This window comes from Tupaia chinensis, unplaced genomic scaffold, assembly GCF_000334495.1.
Source record: "Tupaia chinensis unplaced genomic scaffold, TupChi_1.0 Scaffold000532_1, whole genome shotgun sequence".
In the NCBI taxonomy this organism is placed as follows: Eukaryota; Metazoa; Chordata; class Mammalia; order Scandentia; family Tupaiidae; genus Tupaia; species Tupaia belangeri.
The window spans coordinates 8,803,405-8,825,959 of NW_006160045.1; the positions used below are offsets into that span (position 1 = coordinate 8,803,405).

Sequence of the window (22,555 nt, forward strand, 5' to 3'; positions counted from 1 at the left end):
AGAAGAAAAATGCTAATGAATCCTTTTTTTTTTTTTTTTTAAATGTTTGTTTATTTCTCCTTGATTGAGAGAGACAGACAGACAGCACCCTCAACAGAGTGTTGATGCCCCTAGCCAGGATCCCTGGGTCGGGCCACTTGTGTGCCCAGTGTACTAGGCAGCTCTGGGTGTGAACATGAAACTTGGTATGTGGGTCAGTCTCACAGAGCATTGCATTGTACTGTTTAGCCCCTTTAAGTAGTTTTTTGAAGATGGTACTAAATAGTGGTATCTTTTTAAGTATCAAGGAATATTGGACCCAGCTTGATTATCTAGTAGTTAAAGGAAGTTGGATTCCACATGCTGACCACAGTTTGAATCTCAGCCCCAACAGCTTGAAAAACAGGCCTGAGGCCTGCCGTGTGTGTGTGTGTGTGTGTGTGTCTATCTGTCTGTCTGTCCATCCGTCTGTCTATCCCAAATCACAAGAGGATGGAGAAATGGAGAAGGAATTGCAATGTGAGCACACTGTATTAGGGGCGCTTCCTCCCTCTCTCTTTGTCAACCTGTCTATCTGTGGCAAGCGCATGTGCCCTCAGGCAGTTAAAAAAAAGAATATTGTGACATTATTTTAATAATCCATAATAAATTCCTAAGAGGTAGAGGGTTTCATCATTTGAAGAAGTAAAAGCCATAGCGAACTGAATTATTTGTACTCTTCCATGGTACTGTGCTACATGAGAGAAACACAACTGAGTAACTCAGAATTGTTGGTCTTGCAGAGCTGTTAATGGTGTAGGAAAGATAAGACATGGTCAGAAGTATCTGCAGGCAGTAAGTACCATGATTGGTGCAGAGGGATCATGAGAAGGTGGAATGAGCAAGTATAGCATGCTACCCATGCGAAGGTCGCCAGTAATTTTTATAAGGAAGACCTGCTATTTCTGTGACCTTGCAGTTTCTGAGATGATTCACATGAGAAAACAAATGACTTTTCTAGAAAATTTCAGAGGCTAAGTTATGACAGTGCCATTCATATAGGAGGAAATAAATTGTTGTTCAAGAATATTTTGCAGACTCATTCTGAGGTTTCCCATGGTAATATACTAAACACAGGGAATTACTTTTTCTTATTCAGAATGAAAGTCACTGGTCTTCATTGTTTTAAAATTTTCCTCAAGCTTTGGATTCCTATGTTCCCACTTTGAGTTTTTGCATACTGTTGGAATATGTACCAGATAATTCTCAATGACTTTCTGCCAGTCTCAGAAACCAGACTCCTTGGTTTCTTTTATTTTTTAAAGAATTATATTTTTAAACTTTATTTGCTTACTTTAAGTTGACCAGAGAGAGAGAGAGAGAGAAAGCGAGAATGTACGCTGCCAACTCTGACACTTGAACCACGGTCCGCCATGTGGGAGTTCAGTGCCCTTAACCCCATCTGCCGGCCTCCACACTTCATGGTTTCATCATGACCTCACCCCTCTTGACTGTTCTGTGTGAACACACCCTCTCCTGCATTGGATCCCTTAAACAACTTCTTCCTTTTTTTAGTACCATGTGGTTTGTGGTATATATCTTTCTCTTTTTTATGTTTTTCAAAATACTTTAAACCAGTCATTTCTGTGCTATGCTAAATAAATTTGGCAAAGCTAAAGTTAATACCATTAATAGAATGGCACTTAGTAGCAGATTTTTTTTGCACATGAAGATTAAATTACTTGAAGTGTTTTTCAAAGCAGGCCAAAGTATACATATGTATTTTTTTCAAATATAGCCTATAGTCCAGTCCCACTAATCTAGACTAATTTCAGTATTATTTATATAGAGATGTTTGATTCTGTTCTTTCTAGTCCTTTCTCATACTGATAACAAAATGTCTTGAACTGGGTGATCTATAAAAACAGAGGTTTATTTGGCTCACCGGTGGAGGGTCATGGTCTAAGCGCTGCACCTCTAAGGGCCCTCCTGCTGCATCACAGCGTGGGAGTGCAGGAATCAGGGCATTCATGGTCATGTGTGTCAGTTTTGTTCTTGCCCCCTTTCCTTATAAACCCACCATGAGTCAGGGGCCCCTCCCTAGTGACCTTAATCCCAATCTCCTCCTTAAGGCCCCACCATTCAACATCAGTCAGGTTAAAATTTCACCCCCTCAATCCTGTCCCAACCACATCTCTGCACATGAATATGTTGGGGACCTTCAAATCATAGCAGAGTCTACATTGTGTCCTTAGGAAGCCAGGCCTGTTCTGCTGCTCCACAGGCATACAGTTCTTTTGGGAAATCTATTAATACTTAAATTATGTCTTCTCTCTTAAGTAGGTACTTTTGCTTTAGTTTGGTTTTATTTTAGGATTTCTCATCTCTGACAAGAGCTATATTTCATTATTCTGTGGTATTTCCAACATTGTTAATTGGCCCAGGAATGATTTCTTTGCCAAAGTTTACCCTTTAATTCATTAAAGCATGAATTCCAATCAGTGTTATTTAAAACCTCCCACCAGCATTTCATCTTCCTGTGCATAGTTGCAGAGTCTTGACTTGCTTAAAAACAAATGACAAGGTTGTTGCAGAGGAGAGGTGTCCGGAGTGCCTTTGCGAAGACACACTCCTTCCCGCAACATTATTCTTGTGCCCTGCCTTCCGGTGGTTCTTGTGGTGAGGCTTGGGGAAAGAATTCACCTATGCTTGACTTTCTTCACTGTTGGGAGTAGCTATGGATGAGGCCTCTTCCTTGCTTTAGAAAATGTTTATTATTTTTCTGGCAGCCCGTGGGATCCCAACTTTTATAATTCCTTAAAAATTTCAAATTTGAACTTTCTAGGTTATTTTTTTACATTATTACTCAACTAGGCTTTAAAGGAACCCGTATTTCCTCATCTGCATAAAGGTTGTTTTAAGAATTTCTTTCCTTGATTTTATTCACATGTTTTTAATCTTGTATGTTTCTCTTCCTTTATTATAAAATTTTATATAGATTCATTCTTTTTTGTATTCTCTTTCTCAGTGCCTCTCCACCTGCATTCTTTAGGTGGATTGATAGATTTAAAGGTACTTCAATTACAGCTGGCTAGTAGTTTACCTTCAACAAACTCTTGTTGCATCAGTTCTGTAAAAAGGCAGTTTAAAAATTTGTCAGTCACCTGCTCTGTGCCGAGTGCTGTGATGGTTGCTGATAACAGGAGGGTGACTATGTCAGACTCTCCTTTTATAAAGTTAATGTTTAGCAATCACATGATAGAGTGGAAAGACCTGGGGCTCTACTATTGGTATTTCACTACCAGTGTCAGTGTCTGATTTTGTTTTTAAGTAAAAATGAATTGCTGCTGCTTTTGTATATTGTTTTTTTAAAGATGTATAATAACAGGGTAAGATTTCAGGTGAAAAATGTCTCTGAAGAAAGTAAAACAGTCTAAATCTATAGATGAACTAAAATACTAAAAATATTTTAAATACTGTATTACATATTTTGTACACAATTTTTCTGAAAAAGAAGTGCTTTATGGAGTAACATTGATCCTTAGGAATTTAGAACATAACTTTTCTAGTTCATGTGTTCTTAATTTTATAAGTTTGGCCTCATAGATTTTTTTTTTTCATTTCTTTGTCTAAATAAATGATATTTCGTCTAAACAACATACCATCATTGTTTGAAATGAATGGCATAATTTATGGCCTACTAAAAGGCAGTATTTTTTAAAAACAATTATTAATTTATTTTCATTTGTTGTTATTATTATTATTATTATTTTAATTTGCCCAGAGAGAGAAAGGGAGGAAGCAAGCCGCCAGGTCTGGGACTCGAACCACATTTGGCCATGTGGGAATGTCTAGTGTCTTAACCACCACGCCACCTGCTGATCTATTTTTTAATATATTCAACAAAACTTTCAATTTTACAGATTCTTTTTTAATTACACAAAGTAAATTAAGACATCTTTGTCACTTAAGTATTAGCTGTCCTATGTTTTTTAGAGAGATTGATCTTGGTAAGCAGCTTCTTGAAGCATCGTGAATTATCATGCGTAGAAAGAGAGATCAAGCAAAGAGCAAGGACAGTGGTATTCCCATGGAAAAGGAGACTGCTGTCCTGGTTTAACTAGAACAGTCCTGGTTTTTGATGAACTATTCTGAAAGGATGTGTGTTCAGAGAGTAACAACCTAAGACATGTTTGGTTTTGATTCTTGCTGGAGAACAGGCTGATTGCAGAGGAGCTCTTGTGTGCCTTACCCAGACCAGCTCTGCTGTTTGGAAAGGGTATTTGGGCCTTGGATCTGCAGTTCTTCCAGACCTTTGGGGTCGCATTGGTATTATTTTGGAGAGCTCCACACAACCAAGCAGAACTCTTTTTTTTTTTTTTTCTCCCTAAAGATTTTTGCCATAGGTTGTGTGTGCTCACCAGAGAGAGGAATGTGAAAAATGATCTCCCAGGGGGTATGGCCACACTGCAGTCCCTTCTCCTACATTGTTCTCTTGGAATTTTGGGCACGCGTACTTGCCATGAGCCTGGCTTGATTTTCAAGCCACCAGTCTGGAACTTGAACCATGGTTGGACATGTGGGAATCCAGTGCCTTAACCTCCACATCACCTGCTAGGCCCCCTACTTTTTAAAATTTTTATTGTAATTTTTGCTGTAGGGTGCTTGTGCTCATCAGAGTGAGAAAAATCCTTCCTGCTCCAAGGAATAGCCACACCGTAATCCCTTCTCTTCATTCTCCTCTCAAGATGTTGGGCATATACACACACTTACTGGCATATTTTTCAGGCCACTGGGTCCAAGACTTGAACCACAGAGTTGGCTGTGTGGGATTCAACATGCCATTTGCTAGCCCCATAGTAATCTTAATAACAAACATGTATTCATGTATCTCGGCATGCTTTTTTAAGTTTTAGTAATTGGTTCTTGTTCTGAACTTGTGTGAATGTGGTTTAATGAAGGTATGACTGGGACCAGCAGGTGGCATGGCAGTTAAAGTGCTGGACTCCTACATGGCTGACTGCAGTTTGAGTCTAAAAACTTGCTTTCTCAGTTTCCCCCCTCTCTGGTCAGTGCACATGACCTATCACAAATTAAAATAATAAGAAGAAATAAAACAATACTTTTTTAAAAAGAAAGTATACTTCAGTCTTGAGTTTTTTTAAATAAGTAGATTAAAATCAAAACAAAATTCCAGGGCCAGTAAGTGACATGGTAGTTAAGGGCATTGGACTCCCACATGGCCGACCACAGTTTGAGTCCCAGACCTGGCGACCTGCTTTCTCACTTTCCTATTCTCTCTCTGTCCCTCTCTGATCAGATTTAAATAGGTAGGTAGGTAGGTAGGTAGATAGGTAGATAAATAAATGTCAAATAAAATAATTCTTTAAAACACAAAAATCCTCCCTCCGAATCTTCAATTAAAAACAAATCAGCATTTTAAAACAGATAGTATAAAGCAGAACCAGGTAGCAATTTTCTATCCTAAATGGAATATAAGTAGAGATGAAAGACCAAATTACGAGATCATTGGGGTTTATTCTCTTGGACTCAGGCTCAGTTCTCTTGCCCAGATTTGCCCTATCTCCACTGCTTTCATTGTTTTTTTACACCTCAGAGAATTAGTTTAGAAAATAAGAAGCTTCATACTTTTGTGATTCCTTAATTCATTTTTTTCTTACAAAAATAGGAAAAAACAGAGATGGTCTTTAAAAACCGTTGTTTCATACTTTTACAATGAAAACACTTTTATTAGTTAAAATGAATTTCAGCTTTTTATATGTGGGTGAGAGAGCGAGGTTGTGCTTCCTTAATAAAATGGGAGGCGTCTTCCTATCATTGCCTGGCCCCTACTCTCCCCTGTGGAATTGGGTATCTTTATTATTTTCCTACCACAACTTCAATTTTGTAGGCTGTTTTATCTCTGTTGTCCATCCCCATCCCTATAAAAGAAGCCAAACAAGCCCTGTTGTCTTTTCTTGTCCAAATGTAAGTTTGGACCTCTTTGCCTAATTCTAATATTGTAATATTAATAAAACTTTTATTCTAAGTCTTTAGATAGATTCATCATATTTTCTAGAAAATCTGATATACTACCTACTTTTTTTTCTTCATACTACCTACTTTTATATATATGCTTTTCTCGTTTTAAATCTTTTGAAGTTGTCAGTAGATCGAAAAGCAGATATAATAAAATTTGAAGTTAGGAAGTAAGAATTCCTAGGGAAGGAGGGAGAACAAATTATCTTAGTTGTCTGGAGGCTAATAGTGGTAACTGATTGAATATTGACTCCCCGAAAGTTCAAATTAGTACAGAAAACTCACCAGGTGAAAAAGAGAAAAATATGAGTAGAAGAAGGCATGAGCATGTGTAAAAATGGCCCCCGTAGGGAAGACACACACAGCACCTTGGAGGAATTGAGAGGCCAGGGCACTTGGAGCACAGAGGCAAAATCATAATCCCATGCTTTCTCATGAGAAGTTTGCACTGGAGTCTGATGTTGTCTTTTTTTTTTTTTTAAAACTGTTTATTGCTTTCTCATGAGAAGTTTGCACTGGAGTCTGATGTTGTCTTTTTTTTTTTTAAACTGTTTATTTGTTTACTTATTTAAAAAGACATTTTTGCTATAGGGCACATGTGCTTGACAGCGAGACAGAAAGTGAGAAATTACACCTCAAGGGGGATAGCCATGCTGCAATCCCTTCTCCTCCATTGTCTTCTTGGGGTTCTGGGCACACACTAACACATTCCCAGAGTGTTTCAAGCTGCCAGGTGTGTGACTTCTGGACTTGAACAGCAGTTGGCCATGTGGGAGTCCAGCACCTTAACCATTATGCCACCTGCTGGCCTCTCTAGTATTGTCTTAAGAGCAGTGTGAGCAGTTTCAGAGCCTTTGTTAGGGGAACCAGCAGATGGCGTAATGGTTACGTTGTTAGACTCCCATGTAGTCCACCCTGGGTTCCAGTACAGGATACATTCTGCTTTGAACACTGCAGAGGAGAGATCAGGTGACTTAAAACTCAAGCAGGGCATTTGTGTGTGTATGTCCAAAATCCCTAGAGGAGACCGGAGGAAAAGGGATTGCGGATGGCCATCTTCCCTAGGGGATGATTTCTCACTTTCTATCTCTGTTTTTATGGTGAGCTCACATGCCCTATAACAAAACAACAACAAAAAAATCCCTAGGAGGAGGATTTGATTCAATTTAGTTATTAAAATATCATTGGCTGCTGTGGGAAAGGGGACAGGTACCATGATTAGAATGTGAGCTTAATTAGGCGATGCTATTGTAATTGTCTAGGCTGGTGTTCTCTTAATTTTTGAGTGTGTCCCGTAATACATGTGTGTTTATCATTTACAGATACGTACTTTGGTGTTGATGTAGTACATAAATCATAAAACATGAAAAAAAAAATGAGAAAAACTAACAAGGAATAGAAGTGCTACTGGTTTTTTCCCCTGCCCCAGTATATGGCAAGCTTCTGGAATCCTCGTATCCTGCTTTGAATGCTGCAGAGGAGAGATCATGGGACAGCAACCGTTTCAATGGAGATAATGGGTTTTCGGAAAAGTCGCGACACATTTTTGCATAGAAAAATATGCCTTGACTTTTTGCTGACTCTAGTTTGGAGTGAGAAATTAGGAGGTGGTATTGACAGGATTTGGAAATTGGTTAAATAGTAGGAGTAAGTGAGAAGCAAAGCTGTAAAAGAGGGTCCTGGATTTTAGGTTGTGTAATTGAGTAGGGAAGAGCTCTGGGTTGGCAAGTTAACAAATACTCTACTAAGAAGCTAGTCATGTTTGTTAAAGTAGTGCTTTATTAGAATGCGGTATTTGCTCTGAACTTACTTTTAATAATGCCTTTAGAAACAAAGGTCTGGGGCATGGTAAGGTGATTTGATGGACAGGTCTTGTGGGGCATGGGTTTCTTTTGATTTTAGAGGTGTTAGGATATGGCAGGATTGGTACGTGATAGGCCCTTAAGCTCTCGTTGTCTCTTCCAGTTACATTAGCTAGATAGTCATTCATTCCACAACTAGAAATAAATGGCTTACAGGACAGATGGTGAACTGAGTAGCATATCAAGACTGTTGCCAGTGCAGCCTAATAAATGGTCAGCAATTTAGTAGCTATTAGTAATCCTTTTCATATTTGCTTTGAAGAGAATAAAATACCATTGGGGAAGAAATACAAGAAACAAAGGAGGGAGAAATCTCAATCATTTATACAGTTTTGCCTAACATTGAGTAAAAAAAACATAGGAGACATATATGATGGCATTTTTTTGTATGTGGCTATGGATGTGTGAGCCTCCATTTCCTGAGATACATAAAGGTTTATTTTACTAAAAATGACACATATATTTTAATCAACATTTGAAATAATATTTCTGAAAATAATTTCAAAATGTCACTTTTAAAATGCCATTGCTTTTAATAAAATATACTGTTTATAATTCTCATGTCTTCCAACACAGTGGCCTGTAGTACAGTACCTTTTTTTTTTTTTTTTTTTAGAGGTTTTTGCTATAGGGTGCATGCACTCGCCAGAAAGACAGAGAGACAGACAATGAGAAATCACCCCCTAGGAGGGATGGCCACGCCACAATCCCTTCTTCATTCTCCTCTTGGGATCTTGGGCATGCACACACACCTGACATGAGTTTAAGACACTGGGTCCAGAACTTGAACCGCGGTCGACTACATGAGAGTCCAGTGGTATAGCCATTATGCTAATTGCTGGTCGCTACAGTACCTATTTTTGATATGCTGGGTCATTGAAAAAGTCAGGACACATTTTTTGCATAGAAAAACACATCATGACTTTTTTGAAACCCAATATATATATTTTTTATTGCATTCAACCATACCTCTACAGTACCTGCCTCCCTTCTGCTGTAGATACGGTAGAATGAACATATAGACATGTTTGCTTTCGCTCCTTTTAACAAAATGTATATAGTAGAATTTTACAATTATGAGGGGCATGTATGGGGGCCTTACAGATGGTCAGAATGTGAACATCAGTAATTCGGATGCTTGATGTTGTACTCAGTTACTCAACAGACTAACTTTGGAGAATACAAAACAAATTCAAACCAGTCTTTAGGCATACATTCTCTAATCTTTAGGGAAAAAATGCTGACATACAGATAATATTCCTATTACAAATTGCCTTTGGACTAACTGTTAATAGTGGAAACTTCTCATTCTCATTTAAAAAGAAAAGTAGTAATGCCAGTGGTCTATTGTAATATTATATGTAGTTATGAAATATAGTAGAGCTGATCAAATCCATGCAACCTGTGATTTGTCATCACTGTCTCACCCAAGATTTCTGTAAGTCCCTGACAATACAGAACATCTCATTGTAAAGAATGTTAAAGTGTGTGTGTGTGTGTGTGTGTGTGTGTGTGTGTGTGTCTTAAAAGATGACTTCACAGCTCATTAAGAATAAATGAACAACTGTAACAAAACTAAGGTCAGAGTAGCTGATGGAGATGGTCATTTTTCTTCTGTTGAAGATTAATACAGAAATGAAATTTTACATTTTTTGATATATTTTAACCTCCTTAATTCATGCTATCCTTTAGAAACCATCTTAAATTCTGTTAGCCCTGAGCCTATTTTAATAAGGCTAACTGTAAGAGAAATGTCCTTCCAAACGTTATATGGAACATTAGTCCTCATTCTAAAACTATGCTGAAACCCATATGTTACAAAGTTTGCTCAACCTGAACATTGAATGTTCTTTCCCATCATATTACCTCCTCCCTCCTGACACAGTGAAGAAAGGGTTAATGGCATCACTGTTAGGCAGGAAGTGCTCTTAGTCTTATGCATATGATGGAATGAATAATTTAGTATCTTCGGGAAATGCAAACTGCAGTAGCAGTCAAGCAACCAGGACAGAATTAAGATCAATATTTTGCTTGATAGTATGAAGTGAAAGTCAGTGGAAAGAAGATGCTTACAGATATCAAGTGCAAGACGATTGCTTAGTTTAAATTGTTAGAAAGATTGGGAGTTTGGGGTTGGAAATGCTTTGTCTTATGCAGTAATAATGGTCTACCTGCATTCTGACAATTGTCAGATGACTGCCAAAGTGATTGGTAATGGGATGTGGCAGTTTCTTTGCTGTCAGAGACAGGATAATTTCTCGGGTCTTTCTTGTAAGTTTCTCAAAATTATCCTTATGTTTTTCCCCTCCTTTAAATATGGATTAAAGGAACCTAACGGTAAAAACTGAAGACCAGGCATGTTTCTCTATTAATAAACATTTTATAGAAATAGCCATTCACAAACATCGGTAAGACAGATTTTTTTAAAGAAGCAGTTTAAACTTAAAATATAATTATTGAAAGTCTTCTAAATTGTTTATCTCCTTTGGAATGATCTCATTAGCTTTGTAGACATTTTATATGTATGCCTGTGGTCTTTCTATATCTTTTGTTATTGCTATAAATATTGTGCATGCAACTTTAATAATAATAGATTGGGTGGTTAAAAGTACTTAGCAGAGATGACATTTATGAATCTTATTTATTTTACAACAAAATAGCTTGTGTTTGCGACTGCTGTATGTAATATATTTAAAGCAAGATTTTAATTTAATTGGATTATGTTAAATCTAATTTCTAAAATGATAAAAATAATCTCTTGCTTATTTAAGACATTACCATTTTCAGATATGCATTCTTTCAATATAAATTGGTATGCTTCTGATTCTACTGAAATTTTTTTAGTTAGAATGAGTTGATGCAGTTAAAGGACGTAGTTTTAGGGGAAATCTAAAATACTGTCTCGTTTGCCTTTATGTGGTCTTTCTTAAGTTAATATATTTTTAACCCATTAATTGTTTCTTGGTTTATACCAATGGAAAAAGAAAATCTCAACCACGCCAAAAAGATCTTACAGAAAATTACTTATGTAAAGTATTGGATTTTATTAATGCAGTATTTAAAAATTATATATTTTTTCCATTCCAATTTTTTTTTCACCTTGATTTCAAATCAAAGTCCTTCCCCTTTTCACATATTATCACAATTTCGTTGAGTTTTTTTTCTCCTGAAAGAATTTCCTTGTGGATATTTAAATAAAATTTTAATGTAAGTAGCTAAATAAATGGCTATTTTGATGTGTCCACACGTTTTTAATAAGATACTTTGCAAGTAAATATACATATTGGAAAAGAAAAAAGAAACAGTCGAAATGTGGCTTGGTGAAACAATGAATAAAGTAGCTGATTTTTTTTTTCCAGATTCAAAGCTAACAAAGATATTCTTATTTTACATCTGTGAATATAAAATTTTCTAATTGCAGAAGGCTGCTTATAATAGCACTGGTCTTTGTCCAACCAGTAGAAAGAAATGAGTTACTCATGTTAAGTTCATCTTAACGCACGTCCCCTAATTTTTTTTCAGATGCAATTTTCCTACACAAGAGAGTAGATCTCATGAAATAGATGCTAATGGCCATAAATCTTAACTCCCTCTATTTCATCTCCATTGATTTAAAAGATAAGAATCCTCAAATGCACATTGCACTCTTTGATTTATAACTCAGGAAATAATTAAGCTATAAAGTATGTCATTTGATCTATAGCTTATTGTAGGATTTTTTCCACAAATAAGATTATAAAAATTTTTAAGAGTTTATGTTAAAGAGGATACATTTTTATTAAATTACAGAGCTTCCAGGATGGGGATCTAGATAGGACGTCTGTATAAATAAATACATTTTGAACATTTCAAAGCACCTTTTAGTTAATGTGAAGTTCTTCAGATGGCCCCAATGTCCTTTGAAGCTTCTAACACCAAGGTGTCTGTTGCAGCCCAGAGCAAGGTTACTGCTACCCAGGACAGCACTAATTTGCGATGTATTTTCTGTGGTAAGCAACATTATGTTTACATTACTTTTTCAAGCTGTGGTACATACTACTTGCACATTTCCATATCTTTTGTTTCCTTAGGCCATAGTCTGGTTTGTGGTATTTGGGATATATAGCAAGCTATTGTTTTATGTTGTGATATTTGTTGTGGTGCATGTAGGTGACTCGGTCAGCTTTTGAGTTGGCTTGTTAGCAAGGATTTATTTAGAATTAGGATCTTAAAACTATCCTTGTCCACTTCTTCCAACACAAATGAGAGGGGGTTTTTATTTTTGTTTTTACTATTTAATTTGGGAGCAAACTTTTAATTTAGAATTTAAGGAAAACTTATATCCATCCTAATGCGATTTGAGGAATGTAAATGAACCTTATTCTAAGAGAACTATTGCTTAACTTGAATTAATTTTAGGTGTGCATGTTGTGAAGTGGAGGTGTAAGATATTACTTGAGGTAGTAGATAGATTTCTGATTGATAGCCTCCTTTTATAGTAGGTTAGATATCTGGCTGAGGAGTGAATCTAGGCTTATGGAGTGTTTTCTTTCACTCTCACGTTCATATACACACATGTGCACATATGTATTGTTTGCATGGACAAGCCAGGTATATCGTTCAGCCACCTCAAATTAGCGATTTTGATAAATACATATCCTTATCCTTACACAAGAGGATCTATCCATCCATAGGTAGGTAGGAAGATATAGGAGATATATCATCGTTTGAATTATTTTTTTATCTCCGTTTGATTCTGAAACTTTCTGTTTTGAAAACCCAAGTTCCAGAAAGTGACTGAATTGTTTGAGCCTTTTTTGACTCATGTACACTTGGACAAGCCAGGTTATTTTGTGAGAAAGATAGAGTTATAAAATGATATCCTGCTAAAATTTTATACAAACAGTTCAGTTATGCATATGTACTTTATCTATGTGATTCAGAATTTTTAATGTAATTCCTCAGAATTGTTTCTTTACCTATAAAGGAAATAATTTTTAAATTTATGTGTTTCCTGGTTAACAGAGAACCATGTGTTTTTAATTTTTTTAAAAAATTGAAAAAGAGAAGAAAATTCTAATAATAACGGGTTTTTAATCACTTTAACATATTTTAGGATTGCTCCAAGTGTTGTAATTACAGCCGTGAGCCTATTTTTTGACGTTTTATAAATTCCCCCTTCTCCCTCCCAGATTCCACAATTAAATATTGCAGATTGTTCAGTGAGTAACTTTTAGTTCTGATTTTTCTGCCTCCTTCTGGGGGGTTCTTCCAGGGCCATCTTTTGAACTAACCATGAGAGGCTATTGTAATTTGTCTCGTAAGAACTCTGTTTAGCTCATTTTGAAAAAAAACTACTTAATGTTCTGTGCCTTTCTACTTAATATGTTGAGGTCCACATGTAGAATAACAGTTTACCCAATTGCAGCGAAAAGATTGATTTGGCCTTAATAAAGGTGACTTTTTAAATTTGTAAAATAATGTATTAAAAAACAGATCCCCCCATTATTACATTTAACTGTGTGCAAACAATATAATTACCACTTTGCTAAGTTTAAACTTGATTGTATTGTGTATAATAACACCTACTGTCTTTTTAGTCCTGTGTTTTTAAATAGTCTGTGGCTAAGTGTGAAACTAGATTTGTGAAAGTGAAAATGTAGCAGTAACTGAAATATGCTTTAGCCAAGATTCAATATTGAAGGCAAGACTGAAATGCCTTTCTTGTTATAAAGATTCGAGTTTTATTTCCATCATTAATAGAATGCTATTTGTATCAATGACATTGCTGCATTTTCTTTATTAGAAATGTTAATTCACAAACTTTGCTGTTTATCTTCTAATAGCCAGAACACATCAGCATCCACCATCGTCTTTGGCTATGGTAGTAAAACAGGAGAGAACTAATCTTCAAATTGCTTGTTCTTTATAATAACATAGTAGGAACAAAACAGGCTCACTTGTTTTGTAATCGTGGTTTGTTTCTCTATTACCCAAAAGAAAACTGTTCACCACCACATGACGACTCATAAAATACTGTCATTTGCCCACTGAAATGGTTATGAAGATACCCATTTGCATTTTATGTGAACACAAGTAATGTTTAGGATGTGAAGTAATAGTTACATTCCAGAAAATACGGGGGCAGCTGACAGCCTTGCCTAATCTTAGTTGCTGCTTCATGTTGTATGTGGTGCTTTTGGTATTATTTACCAGTTTTATATACCCCATTAGAATGTTTGACAAGAGGGGAAAATGTAATTGTGTACCTGACGTTCAGAATTCACTCAGAATTCTATTTAATGCTTACACTATGTTTAGTTCTTAAATGCACATACATTTCAATGTGCTAGTTAATATAACTTGACAATATTGATAAGGAATAATAAATAGTACAACCGGATTAAATACAGATGTGAGAAAATGCCAAGGGCAACCCCCTAAACATGCAGCCCATTCAAAGAATGTCTGAAAAAACAAATAGCCAAAAATCTTGGATCAAAATTCTCCCCATTTAAAAATACTTCCCTTAAAGTTTTTTTGTTTCTTCTCAGATGCAAGAATGAATTATACAGACTCCTTCTATAATTAATTATATCAGCCACAAAATATTACCCATATTGTCTAAAAACCTCTTTTCTAGACAGGTTTGCTGAGTAACCTTTTAAAAAGCTATTTAAAAATAAAAAACAAGTTCTGTAAATTACCAAAAGATTTTTCCTGTACAGTTTGTTCTGTGAGTTGGACCAAACTTGTGTTCATTTTTTTAAAAACTTGTTTAATAAAACATAGGGTTAGATTGAAATTTTGGTATCTTTTTCTTGAACTTGACATATTTGAGTTAAAGTTTAGATTTTAATTGGTTAGTTTAATCCATTAATATTATTGTAAAGATTTAACGCCTGTCTCTTTGAGATAGATACCAAGCGAGTCTAACCTATGGACACTGACCATTTTATTTATTTAAATACCTAAGGTTTTCACTTAAATACTCAAATAAATATTGTCTTAAAAACCAGTTAAACCATAATGATCTTGTGACTTGCCCATGATAAATGCTTGCAATTAATTATTTCAGATAAATATAACTTTAGATGTATAATGTACACACCTTAAGTATTTTATACTTTCTTAAATTTACCCTTTCTGCTTTGTGTGTTCCCAGCCTTCTCCCAGAAGAGAGATCTGTTCCCTATACAGTATTAATATTAGCGTGTGGGCTGATACGACAGTCTTTTTACATCATCCATGTTAATTTCCCAGGGAAGGAATCCCAGTCTTGTTTATTAGACAGCAGTTATGTATTTTCATTTATGCAAACATTTACGTGTGTATTTAATTTTAATTTCAAAAGCTTTTTGGGTTTTTTGTTGTTGTTACTGATTATATGGAGTTAATAGCTTTTTATTTTTCCTTTGTTTGGTTTTCAAAATAAAAGCCTGTTAGGAAATCTAATAAAATATATCACTGCAATTGTCATCTAATTTGTCTTTAGAGGGCAAATTAAATGATTAATCTAGAAACATGTATAGAAGAGGTGAGGAAAAATTTTAGTAGGTAAGTTCAGATCACTTATTTCCGTTGCTCTACACTTGGGATACACCAGTAATATATTATATCCTAACGAACCTTTGCTTCTGGTTGTGAAGTCTACTCCACTAGTATGAAATAAATACTTTCTTGCTGTTGACTCATAGATTATAAGAATTTGCCTCAGTACACAGAAACATTTATTTAGTAACTTTTTTATACTAGTTGGCTACAAAAACCTTTCCGAATATTTGCTGGCACACTAGAGTTCACAAATACATTTATTATTACTCACATATTCCTTTCACGAGTAGAAGATAACTAATATTTATTGTTTACTGAACTAGATTTCAGAATTGTTCTGTTTTACCCATAGGCATTGTATATTATTAGGTCCAGTACTTATCTCATTTTGTGACACTTTTTTTTTTTTTTTTATATCTAGGTACACTAAGATTTCCCATAATTTAGTGGCATTCTATCTCACTTGCTAAAAATGGATCTACATTGTACATGATTATGTGGGGATGGATGGTCATTAGTTTCTCATGACAGGACCGTGTTGGTGTGAATGCAGGTTTTTTGTTTTTTTTTTCCTCTCTCTCTTCTTACCCAATGAAAAGTTGATTACCTCTGTTACATTAAAAATACAGATAAGTAGATTAATTATTATATGGAAGTTTAGCAAATGTTTGTTTTCATCAGTACTGGAAACGGCAGGCCGTTAAACAAAAAGGGCAGCTTAAATTGGGCAAATTTGATAAATGCGTTAGCATACTTCAGTCTAGTAATAAGGTTCTCATGCTCTCTCTCTCCTGTTTTTCATTTCCAGTGTTCTATTTAGGTGAGTTTTTGAATTCTGATTTTTCATTTAAGTTCTCCCGCTCCACTTCATGAGTAATTACCCTAAAGAGAATGTCTCATTGTCTTAGAAAATGTCAAGCTTAGGTGCCTATTCAGATGCTCATTGAACACTTGTTTTTACTCAAGCTCTTCATATATAAATGTTTATTTTTCCTTTATTGTTGATGTTTTCCATTTGTTTCAAGTAAGCCTTCTGGAGATAATGACAGTATTATGTTGCAGTCTTTCATTTGCTGTGTGTTATGTAAAGCTTATATTTTATTTTGCTAGACAAAAAGAAGATACATTTGTAAATATGTGATGGTTTTATGTTATTCTCATGATTTTATCCCCTTTATATCCAGCTAAATAGAAAGATAATGTTCATCTGTAATGTTTTCCTCCCTTTATAGGGCCAACATTGCCTAGACAAAACTCACAACTACCTGCCCAAGTTCAAAATGGCCCATCTCAAGAAGAATTGGAAATTCAAAGAAGGTAAATTTACACATTATTATTTACACTTCCTCTTTTCTACTATAGAAGACCAAATCATGAGCATCCTAACACTAAAAGTAGACTGTTTGAAATTCACTGTTTTTATTATTTTATATTTGTAAGTTTTGAACTCATCATTAAGTGACCAAATTTTTGTTATGCTGGATACAAGATGTTGTAGGATTTCATACCTGATTTTTTTGAGAAAATCATACTTGTGGTATGCTGAAAATATTTTAAATACAATTCCAGGACTCGAACCGCAGTCGTTGACCATGTGGGAATCCAGCACCTTAACCTTCACGCCACCTGCGGGCGCATTATTTTAAATACAATTGACAGCATAAAAATGTCTTTACACTGTAAGAAGACTTATTTTTAGAATAATAATCTATGACCAGTATAGTTTTCACATAGCTAATTCAACTAGAAAGTTGAAATATAATGTTGGATGATTCTATATGGCATTGGTATTGAGATATTACCATAGGGTTTAATATAAGAATACAGAATTATTCTGTTCATGATTAAAGCTGGTTGAATGAGGTCAATAACTTTATCATTCCAGTACAGTCGAGAAATACACTTGGGGACTAGTAGTTGGCATAATGACTTTATCGCTGGACTCCCATGTAGTCGACCATGGTTCATGTCCCGGACCTTGTGGCTTAAATGCAGGCCAGGCACATGTGCATGCGTGCCCAAGATCCCAAGAGGAGAATAGAGGAGAAGGGATTGTGGTGTGGCCATCTCCCCTGGGTGGGGGGTGGTGATTTCTCGCTTTCTGTCTCTGTCTTTCTGGTGAGCGCCTGTGCCCTATAGCAAAAACCTCTCTTAAAAAGAAAGAAATACACTTGAAATTAGAATACAGCTTTGTTTAGAGATAGTTTTTCCCTTTATTAGCAGAATCTGAATGAGCTAGTTAAACCAGGTGTTGCATTTCTAAAGGAAAGGAAAACTTTTGTCCTCGTTGCTTTTTATAACTGATGAGTCACCAGTGTTTAGTTCTGGAGAGCTGCTGATCATGGTTGGCTGAGCTTTTGTGCAGATGATTTTTCTTATTGAGAAACATTTGCTCTGTGGTACACCAGGATTCTTATTGTAACTTTTGATTTGGATTTCATATTTGAAAATATTTGTGTTTTGCACAGTACCTTCATGTGTGTGTCATGTTTCCTTAGCAGACAGTACATGATATCTCTTGTATGGTTCATTCAGTTGCTTTGGAGTATAACTAGTAAGCTCTTAGGGAAGACCCTGAAGGATATCCCGAACTAGATTTTGTTTTTGCCTATTGAGCCCCTGTATTTTTTTATTCAATCAGAGCATTCCAGAAAATAGCCTCTAAATTTGGTGAAAATCCATCCATTCTTTTGAGTGATGCTGCACAGATACAAATAAGGTTAAATTTAAAGGATGTAATCATTTCATATTAAGAGTTTTAAACATACCAGAATAGTCCTAAAAATGAGAAATTAGATTATTATAGTGCATGTACACACAAACAAAAGAACAGGAAAGTAATTAATAAAAAATGGTTATAATATTATTAAGAGTAATAAGTTGGAGATAACTAGGAAGAGCCAGAAGAGAAAGAAAATATAATAGGTAAACTCTGGTAGTAGAGATTGGGCAAGCAATTTCTGAGAAAGTTGCTGAACAGGAACAGAAGCTAAGGTTATTGCTGGCTTATTAAAGAGCACAGATAGGCGATCCACTGCACAGAGTTGCTGAGACTGCGTAGCTTGCAATTTTAAATTAGATAGGGATATAGAGTGAGTTTTTAGTAATTGTTAATTAATACCCCATGTGTCATGTAGATTATTTCTCCCATCAAAGTGCCATCCCTATCAGTGCTCATAGGGACTTGAGGTTTTCTGTTTGTTTGCTAAGTAGATATTTCTAGAGAGTCTGAAAATAGTTTGTTTTATATTGGGGATATTGGGGCCAGACAGTTGGCACAGTGATAAGATGCCACACTCTGAGGCAGACCCATATGAGAAGGTTCCATGTTCGTGTCCAGAGGCCTCCCTGAGTATACTGGACATGTGTGCCTATGATCAGGACTGAGGCATCAAGACCCTGTTGGGGATGCTGTCTTTTTGTCTTTCTCTCTTTCTGTATCTCTCTCATTCATGGAAGAAATAAACTTAATTAAAAAAATCAAGGATGTTGCTTATACTGCCTAATTATTTATCTGAAGACTTTAACTCAGTCATTTTGAAGTATGAAATACAAATTCCTTTTTAAAAGTATGAATTTTTAAATTTTCTGCTTATAGTCATGTATAAGACCCATCTTTCTTGTGGATAAGACTTCCATTAAACAGTAATCTATTTCTTTCATCCTCTCTTTACTCTTTACCCATTTCCTTTTTATTTATTTATTTATTTGGAGAGGGTTTTTTTTTTTGCTATAGGGTGCGTATGCCTGCCAGACAGACAGAGAGACATAAAGTGAGAAATCACTCCTCCCCCCCGGGGCGGGGGCGGGGGAATGGCCATGCCACAATCCCTTCTCCATTCTCCTCTCGGGATCTTGGGCACGCACATACATGCGCCCGGTGTGAGTTTTAAGCCACCGGGTCCGGGACTTAAACCGTGGTCGACTACGTGGGAGTCCAGCAACACAGCCATTACGCTAACTGCTGGTCCCCTCATTCCTTTTTATCTTGGGAAATCTGCTTTTTGTCTCCATAAATGTACTGGATATGCTGCTTCCATCATTGACTTACTTCTGGTTTAGATTTCTTCACTTAGTTCTCACTTGCCATTTCTGTCTTCCTTTGGTAGCAGAAATTCTTCTTATTGCCAGCTCTTTTCCCTCTCTATTTCTGTGTCTCTTCTTATATAACTCTTTGGTTTTGTACCAGGTATGTTTCTTTGGTGGTGGTTATTGTTTGTTGTTGTTGTTTTTTCCTTTCTGTACATAGCATATACCCTTTGGAAAATTGATTTGGTTGAAGATCAAGATGTACTTTTAACCCTTTCTTCTTTGCTAATAACTTTCAGATCTGTATCTCCAAATATGATCATCCACTTGAGAAATAGACTCAGCTAAATAATGTCATAAGCCCCCAGTGTGTCTCTCAAAGTTCATGTGTTGGAAACTCAGTTCCTAGTGCAGTAGTGTTGAGATGTGGGATCTTTAAGAGGGGATTAGGTCATACGAGCTCTACCTTCATGAGTGGATTAATGACCTATTGCAAGAGTGTGGGTTAGTTACTAAAAGTGAGCTTCTTTTAAGAGTTTGACCCTTGCTTGCTAGCTATCTTGCCCTTCTACTTAATGCCATGGGATGTTGCAGCAAGGCCCGCACCAGATGTGGCCTCCACCTTTAACTTCCAAGCCTTCAGAACTATAAAATAAATTTCTTTGTGGTAATCTGTTTCAGCAGCACAAAATGTACTAAGACTGACCCTTTTTGAGAATGACATGAAAGCAAAGGATTGACTATTGCCTTACCTTGTCCAGCCCCCAGACCTTCAAATAGTTGAGTAAACATATACAAAAACTTGCATACTGTTTCAGAGAATCTCAAATCCCCTGAATTCCAGCAGTGGCTCCTTGATGAGAATTTCTCTTGTAGAGCTCATCCATTTGGATACCCTACTGACATCTCAGATTAAACTCTTATGATTTCATCTATAATGTACAGTCAGCCCTTTAATATTTCTCTCAAATTTTCAGCCTAGAAGCTCTCCAGTTATCATCAGATAACTATAGCTATTGACTATAGCTATTGAAGTATATCATATTTTTTGTTTTTTAAATAATTATTTTATTTAACTTTATTTAAGTTTGACCAGAGTGGGACGGAATGAGAGAGAGAGAGAGAGAAAACAAAAAAGCAAGCCAAGCTACTAGGTATGGGACTTGAACCACAGTCGGCCATGTGGAAGTCCAGCTCCCCATAACCACGACACCACCTATTGGTCCCAAGTATATCTTATTTTTTTCTCTAACAGCTTGTTAGAATTATTATGTATAACATTCTTGTTAAGAGTTTCTTCAGTATTTATTCTTTTTTTGTACTGCTGTAGTTTTCTAGTTGATTTCTTATTTTAAATGAGAGTGAAAATGCGGTATTTTTGACAAGGTCTTGCCAGGTCACCGTCATTCCTGCCTTTCTGTCATTTAGGTAAGACCACAGGTGCACATCACTGTACCTGGCCTGTTTAGATTGTTCTGGGAACCGAACCCAGGCCTCCCATGGGTCCCTTTTCTTGTAGCGGTGCTGCCCTGCTTGTGGTGCCATGGCTGACCCACACTTGATTTTTCTCTCTTTAGTCTAGATGCCTTTCAGTTCTTTCTGTTGCCAAGTTAATTAACTTTTCTTAAATTCTTTTGAACATGGCATGGAACACCTCAGACAGTATGGAAGGGCATAAAGTGGGTTGAAAATACTGCTGCATGTTGACCGTGGTTCGCATCCCGGACCTGGTGGCTTAAAACTCATGCCGGGCATATGTGCATGCATGCCCAAGATCCCAAGAGGAGAATGGAGGAGAAGGGATTGCGGCGTGGCCACCCACCCTGGGGGGGTGATTTCTCACTTTCTGTCTCTCTGTCTGGCGTGCGCACATGCCCTATAGAAAAAACCTCCCCTCCCCCCCAAAAAATACTGCTGCATTATTATGTCCTTCCCCTCATTCTAATCCCCAGAAAGGGAAAATGAGAAATCATCTCCCAGGGAGAATGGCCATGCTGCAGTCCCCTCTCTTCCATTCTCCTCCTGGGATTTTGGGCACACATGTGCCTGGTGTGATTTTCAACCTGCCAGGTCTGGGACTTAAAGCGTGGTCGGCCATGTGGTAATCCAGCACCTTAACCACTATGCCACCTGCTGGCCCCAGTTCTTGCTGTGCTCATTTCTCCCCAGCTTGATTATTGTACTCTCCATCTTCCTCTCGCTACCTGCTGACCTCAAATTAGATCTTTCCCCAGTTTCTCTTTTCTTGTCTACTTCAGCCATTTTCAGTATGTATTTTAGAGTGTGATTGCCTCCACTGCTCAGTCCAATTATGTTCTGGGAACTATTTTTTTTTTAGAGGTTTTTGCCTTAGGGCGTGTGTGCTTACTGGAGGTAGAGAGGGGGAGAGAGAGACAGTGAGAGGGAAAGTGAGAATTCACTCCCCAGGTGGGATAGCCACACCACAATCCCTTCTCCATTCTCTTCCCAGGATTTTGGGTATGCATGCACACGAGCCCAGCATGAGTTTTAAGCTGCAGGGTGTGAGACTTAAACCACGGTTGTCCATGTGGGAGGTCAGCAACCTAACCGGTCAGCAACCTAACCGCTATGCTATCTGCTGACCCCTCCAGGCATTCTTTGTACAAAATGCTTAGGATATCTTAGGGCAAGGTCAAAAAGCCTTACCCTAATCCAGTAATTATGTGGCGTATTATAGTAGAAAGTGATAAATGCTATGGGGAAAAACCCAGAGTAGAATAAAGGGGATTATATGTTGTGAAGGGACAGGAAAAAGTGCTGGTTGCTGGGGCCAGCAGGTGGCGTCATGGTTAAGGGTGCCAGACTCTCACATGACTGACCATGGTTCAAGTCCTGGACCAGGCAGCTTGCTTTCTCACTTTTCTCTCTCGGCCTGGACCAGGTAGCTTGCTTTCTCACTTTTCTCTCTCGCTCTTCCTCTCTGATCAAATGAAAATAAATAAAGTTTTTTTTTAAAAAGGAACAGAAAAGTCCTGGTTGCAATTTTTTAAAAAGAATTATATTATTTAACTTTATTTACTTATTTATTTTAATTTGACCAGAGAGGTAGGAGGTTGAGGGAGGGGAAGAGAGAGAGAGAGAGAGAGAGAGAGAGAGAGAGAGAGAGAGAGAGA

At 36.7% G+C, this 22,555-nt stretch overlaps 1 protein-coding gene across 5 annotated transcripts in view; it reads left to right on the forward strand.

Moving 5' to 3' along the window:
- The window catches only part of ENAH (ENAH actin regulator), a gene marked incomplete at its 5' end in the record, with an annotated part of 71,175 nt that overhangs the window by 16,542 nt on the left and 32,078 nt on the right, over positions 1–22,555 (forward strand). For 3 of the 5 annotated variants that reach the window (XM_014591122.2, XM_014591124.2, XM_014591123.2), the window contains 1 exon segment: positions 16,625–16,709. In XM_014591122.2, the coding sequence (XP_014446608.1) occupies positions 16,625–16,709 (85 nt within the window). 5 annotated transcript variants of the gene reach the window in all.